At 36.6% G+C, this 7,112-nt stretch overlaps 1 protein-coding gene across 2 annotated transcripts in view; it reads left to right on the forward strand.

Moving 5' to 3' along the window:
- The first annotated feature begins 1,017 nt into the window (after positions 1 to 1,017).
- senp6a (SUMO specific peptidase 6a) overlaps positions 1,018 to 7,112 on the forward strand; it is a 44,403-nt gene continuing 38,308 nt past the window's right edge. For both annotated transcript variants that reach the window (XM_062045229.1, XM_062045230.1), the window contains exon 1: positions 1,018 to 1,271. In XM_062045229.1, coding sequence (XP_061901213.1) covers positions 1,241 to 1,271 — 31 coding nt within the window. In that variant the 5' untranslated portion in view covers positions 1,018 to 1,240. The remainder of the gene's footprint in view (positions 1,272 to 7,112) is intronic.

A 7,112-nucleotide genomic window follows, 5' to 3' on the forward strand; every position in this document is an offset into this window, starting at 1 on the left:
TGCTTGTCTGAAATGTGAGAAAAATACAAATGCAATGTACATAGAGGGGTTCTTCAAATAGTCAGAGTTGATTCGGAAGAGTAATTTGATTCGACCATCAACCTAGCAGGTTAATTGTCAGAAATGTACTATTAGTCAAATTTGAAGTGTTAAATTTTGTTGTGTATGCAAAGGGCCTCACTGAACAATCTGATCTATACTGCATTTATCAGTGGTTAAACCTAAGGTGGAAAAAGTTTCAAATGAGATATGTTTTATTCACTTTATTAAAGGAATATTATATCAAGTAGCTTAAATAATCACCTCTATGGCTGCTAGATTTACATCATGCGACTTCACTCCGTCACCAGTTTGTGATGATTCAAGTGCATACTATTTGTTTAATTCATATTGTTAAAACGCCATTGATTTGACTGATAGTCGACTATGGGCAAAATCTACGACTCAGATTCGACTTAAAATCCTTAGTCGAAGACAGCCCTTACCCATATAGATGATACATAATGTACTGTAATATGTATACATAATGGGGTCATGCATGGTTACAATTTCTGATAAACATACGTAGTTCCCAGCCCTTTAAATTTCTCATCTTTAATATTGGAATACCGGCAGGTTACTTTTGTCCTCAAGATTTGACACAATACCCCATAATCATACCGTGAATATATTTTTCCGTGGAATTTAGCAAATTATATTATTTCCCAATATAATATAAAAACAATTACGATATAATGTCATGGAAGGTGCAAAAACTAAGTATTGAGCAATGGTTGTACAATATTTATTTACGTTCATCTATTTACCATGTCATGTCTTATTTTTTTAAAACATTTGCACACTATTCCATCTTGTCATTGTAGTTTCTGGGGGTAAAATAAATAATACTATTTTAAGATAAGATAACGAAATGTGTTGGGTGGGAAGTCAAGCGATGTGAATCCTTCCCGGATGCAGTGTACAGGTACATTAAAATCAAGGGTTTTATGGTCGATTCCTCAAGTAGGTGCAATTCACAGCGCTACTAACTCAAAACACTTTTAATCACGCAATGTATCCATAAAAACGACCGGCGGTTTGTTATGGATAATTACAAAATTGAAAAATACAAAAACACTTTTATTGTGAAGACAGCACGCTTGACTTCCGCATGTAAAGGGTTATACTTGTAATTTTGTTAACAGATCTAACCTGCTGAAGAGGAGGGACACTATCATCTGAGGACGAACATGGAATAAACATGGCCCACAATAGAGGACATTTCTTGGACGGTAAGCTCAGGCTCTGCGGTGTCGAACGGGCCACACTTTGTTGGCAAAGTCCCACTTGCCAAAGACAAAAGGACCAGAATTTGTCCAAAATATAGCTGCAGCTGAGGGGCTAACGTTAGCCCGGCTTGTCTGCCTGATAAAGCGTCTTCCTGGCGAATGTTGGCCGCCTGCTCGCTGTGACAGCATCGAGTCTTTCCCGTTCCTTGGGCTTCAGGGATTGAGGGGACCATAAACATGGTCCGGTCCGGTGGACATGAGACCAAAGTAAGCTCGCAAGTGTTAGCTAGAACAGGTCGCGCTGACTAGCTGGCATTTTGCTGTATGCTAGCTGAACCAAGATTGCAGCTAAAGAGGCCTTCTTGCTCGCAACTGCACTTTTAAAACATCTTTTAACTCAACAAACATTTTATCTTAACTGCTTTAGTATTTCTACCAGCCCAGTAATTAGTACGAAACATGTTAGCACAAGGTAACGTACAATCATAATAACGATAAGAAAAAACACTGTAAAAAGTTTGGAAACTATATTTTTCACTCAATAAAACATTCATTCATGCTCATTCTTTATGGCATACATATATACACTTGTGTGTGTGTGTTTATATACACATATGCACATAGACATGTACTCGGAGAAGTACAGTGTGACATTTAACAACAATGTTGATGAAATGACGTGTACCTAATCAAGTAACTGAGTGTAAGCAGGTTGGAAATCAGGAAGACCAGTTAACATTTTGAGGTGTTATTTTAGATCCTCTATTAGTTGTGTTTTAGTACTAGGTGAAACTCTTCTTTTAGTTTACTGACAATAATAACGATGCGTTCACAAATATATATGCACCAAATGTACACGTGTATGTGCATATATATATATATATATATATATATATATATATATATATATATATATATATATATATATATATATATATATATATATATATGTGTGTGTGTGTATATGTATATATATATATATATGTATATGTATGCGGGTGTATATATACGCATCAAATAGGGATGCAACGATTATAGAGTTTGACTGTACGATTATAGTCTAAATACTAAGCACAGTTTCACGATTGCTATGCATTGTTGAATTTAACAACCAAAAATGTGTAAAAAGTTATTCCTTTGAGATTTTATGTTATTTAAATATAATACTAATCAGATAACATTACAATAACAGTACACATAATAAATATAAACAAAGTAATAATACTAAACAATTAAATACATTAATAATTGTATAATCAAAACAAGACTAATAAACTCAAATTTTATTTTCATCAATTGTCATCTGTGCCGATTTATTCATTTTTAATCAATTTTATGTTGTGTTAATAACTTGAATTCACATAATTAGATCCCATGGTATTGTGCTGTTACTTTACAAGCTTCTGATTTTATGTTAGTGTTTACAAATATACATGTTTACACAAATATACATGCACCTAATATATACGTTTGCATAATAATATATGCACCCAACATATACGTTTGCACAGTCTCTTTAAGCAGGCTGATGGTAAACTTGCCCACCAATTGTGTGCGGCCGACTTCCAGTGGGAAAACCTTGACTTTCCACCCGCGTTCCTCTGCATTTATTGCCAGCTCGGTGTACTTACATCTTCCTAGTGAGCTCTATGACATAAATGGTGTGACATGGGGAGGACCAAAACAGGTTGTTATGGTAATTCCAGATGTAAAACAGAACATTTGGTTCTGATCTGCCAGCGTCCAGACACGTGCTTTCAATGTTTGCTTTTGTCCAAACTTACGGTGGTGTTGCACATTCTCTGATGAACCCATTGCAGATGCTGGATTGAGGCATTTATCTTTGTCCGTCTGGTCTCCATGGTAGCTGTAGGGCACTGGAGGACATGGTTGTGCCTTGTACCAGGCTTGTTTAGCAGCCAACCAAAATGTGTTTTAGATTAGCAGAAGGTGAACATGTTGGCAGAAGGTGGCATGTTGGGTCTTCTCTGTACCATTGTTTGAGTTTCGAGGGAGTGGGCAGAACATCTTACCTGGCTCGTAGAATGAAGTTTCAAGAGAAGAAGCTGTGCAAAACTGTCAAAACCAATTTAAACTTATTTTGCTTGATTCGATAATTAATAACCGCCATGTTATTATTATTTATTTACACACATAAAAATCAACAATGAACATACAATGTAAATAAAACACATGTGCAGGAAAAAGTCTTGTAAAGTCATCAGACTTTACAATTATCACAGCAGTAAAAATATACATTACAAGGCCTACTGAAACCCACTACTACCGACCACGCAGTCCGATAGTTTATATATCAATGATGAAATCTTAACATTGCAACACATGCCAATACGGCCGGGTTATAAAGTGCAATTTTAAATTTCCCGCTAAACTTCCGGTTGAAAACGTCTATGTATGCTGACGTATGCGCGTGACGTCACTAGTTAAACGGAAGTATTCGGACACCATTGAATCAATACAAAAAAGCTCTGTTTTCATCTCAAAATTCCACAGTATTCTGGACATCTGTGTTGGTGAATCTTTTGCAATTTGTTTAATGAACAATGAAGACTGCAAAGAAGAAAGTTGTAGGTGGGATCGGTGTATTAGCGGCTGGCTGTAGCAACACAACCAGGAGGACTTTGACTTGGATAGCTGATGCGCTAGCCGACGCTAGCCGCCGACCGCACGGATCATCGGGTGAAGTCCTTCGTCCTTCCGTCGATCGCTGGAACGCAGGTTAGCACGGGTGTTGATGAGCAGATGAGGGCTGGCTGGCGTAGGTGGAGCGCTAATGTTTTTATCATAGCTCTGTGAGGTCCCGTTGCTAAGTTAGCTTCAATGGCGTCGTTAGCAACAGCATTGTTAAGCTTTGCCAAGCTGGAAAGCATTAACCGTGTATTTACAGGTCCATGGTTTAATAGTATTGTTGATTTTCTGTCTATCCTTCGAGTCGGGGGTTTATTTCTTTTGTTTCTATCTGCATTTAAGCCCGATGCTATCACGTTAGCTCCGTAGCTAAAGTGCTTCACCGATGTATTGTCGTGGAGATAAAAGTCACTGTGAATGTCCATTTCGCGTTCTCGACTCTCATTTTCAAGAGGATATAGTATCCGAGGTGGTTTAAAATACAAATCCGTGATCCACAATAGAAAAAGGAGAGTGTGGAATCCAATGAGCCAGCTTGTACCTAAGTTACGGTCAGAGCGAAAAAAGATGCGTCCTGCACTGCACTCTAATTCTTCACTCTCACTTTCCTCATCCACAAATCTTTCATCCTGGCTCAAATTAATGGGGTAATCGTCGCTTTCTCGGTCCGAATCGCTCTCGCTGCATTGTAAACAATGGGTAAATGTGAGGAGCCCTTCCGCCTGTGACGTCACGCTACTTCCGGTACAGGCAAGGCTTTTTTTATCAGCGACCAAAAGTTGCGAACTTTATCGTCGATGTTCTCTACTAAATCCTTTCAGCAAAAATATGGCAATATCGCGAAATGATCAAGTATGACACATAGAATGGATCTGCTATCCCCGTTTAAATTTAAAAAAAAAATTTCAGTAGGCCTTTACATATATACAACAAACTTCCTCATCATAGCTCACCTGAGACCAACACATTTTTTAACTGTTTTGAAAGGAATAAAATGCAGTTGTACATTGAAGTGCGGATTGATGGTAGTTTATTCCACAGAGATCATATTGTATAACTGTTTGGGTTCACGCAAAACATGTAAGGTCATTACTGAAATGAATGCATCAAAAACATAAACATACAACAAATATTACCAAATATACTCTATTAGGTTTAGACAGTTTTGTAAGCTTTTAATTATTGAAAGGAATTTTTAAGTGTGTGAACAAACTTGCTCCCATTGTTAAACAAGCAAAATAGGGCAATTAGAACATGGGTACAACAAGCAATAATTGAATAACAAAATGCAGAACAGAATTCAGTCAGTCATTCATTCATCTCAGCAACGGTTGGAACATGTTGACACCTGAAATTAAAACATTGACAGAGCTCAAGGTTTTTAACTAGGGGTGTCTTGATCCAATATTGATTCATATTTGTAGCGGTCCTATATCCTCAAAAAACAAGCTAAATGTCCCTCCACAGTGCAAAGCCAGTTGTAAGTCAACAATCCTCATCTCCATGGCAGCCAAGAAACTGTTTCTTACAAGTATCATCCCTGGAGGACAAGGATTAGCTAAACATGCTAAACTACACATTGTAGGAGGATAAGCTAAACGCAGGCTAGAGTTCTTGAACGTAAACAAAGGTGGGCAGATCGATACAAATATCCACAGTAACGATACCAAGTATATTTTCATTATGTGGTTGTTACTACAGTGGTTAGATTGATATTTTGTCTTATTAAAACATTGTTTGTCTATTTTGTTATGTTTTATTCACTCCTGAAATAAGTCCCTGGACACAGGGGGACTTTAAGGGCAACACCCAAAGGATTTAAATGAGAGCCAATAGTAGGAAATCATTTTAAATATTTAATAGACATTGTTAAACCGCCATCCTGGATTTGTCTGATTATAATTGTGATCAAAAATGCAATCATTCAATGATTTTGAAAATGTATGTATCAGTATCAGTAATGATATGACCAATACTACACCTGATATTACTTGGTATCAATCGATGCCCAAATTTGAAATACTGCCCAAAACTAATGTAAAGTATCAAACAACAGAAGAATAATTGTTTATTAAGTTTAAACACAAGTGTAGATAAAGGGATGTTACAACAGAAGGTAACCAGCTATTAACAGTAAATTGGCAAATAGATGAATAATCCATCCATCCATTTCCTACATCTTGTCCCTTTCGGGGTTGCGGGGGGTGCTGGAGCCTATCTCAGCTGCACACGGGCGAAAGGCGGTGAACACCCTGCCCAGGTCGTAGATTAATAATAGTAGGACAAAATAATATAACTAAAAATTCCAACATTTTGTTACCGCTGACACTAGCAGCCAAATTAGAAGCCTTTGTAACCCGTTTTAAAATGTATCAATATCATCATGTATATACCAAATAATATATTGTGATAAATCAGGTTATCGCAGGATGCTGCACTGTATATCGCAATATAGATTTTAGGCAATATCGCCCATACGTACACTCCATTTCAATTTAAAGACCGTATAAATCCATTCCAGACGGTTATTAAATCAATATGCTTGTGGTTTTCATACCTACCATTGTTCTCTGTTTGAGTAATTTCACCTGATAAACAAATAAATATTTAGCATTTCACACTAGAAAATGCTAAAAGTATGTATGAGTCCTACTATTGTATCGGATCAATATCGGTATTGGCTAATACGCAAGGTTCTCTAATATTCGGTATTATATCAGAAGTGAAAAAGTTGTATGCCTATTTTTAACACTCAAGTAAAACAAATGCTTGTTGGAAACATTGGTTTTACTATTATTATTATACATCACTAGTATTTACATTTTCTGCTTCTATCAATTGTGTGTGTCTATTATGTCACTGTGCTACAGGTTTTTGACTGTTTTACCTGTGCTCTTGAACTTTTAGTAAAATTCTAACTAGAGATGTCCGATAATGGCTTTTTTGCCGATATTCCGATATTGTCCAACGCTTAATTACCGATACCGATATCAACCGATACCGATATATACAGTTGTGGAATTAACAAATTATTATGCCTAATTTTGTTGTGATGCCCCGCTGGATGCATTAGATAGATAGATAGATAGATAGATAGATAGATAGTACTTTATTGATTAAACAATGTAACAAGGTTTTAAAAAATAAATCAACTCAAGTTATGGAAAAAAATGCCAACATGGCACTGCCATATTT

This window comes from Entelurus aequoreus, linkage group LG04 (genome assembly GCF_033978785.1).
Source record: "Entelurus aequoreus isolate RoL-2023_Sb linkage group LG04, RoL_Eaeq_v1.1, whole genome shotgun sequence".
NCBI lineage: Eukaryota > Metazoa > Chordata > Actinopteri > Syngnathiformes > Syngnathidae > Entelurus > Entelurus aequoreus.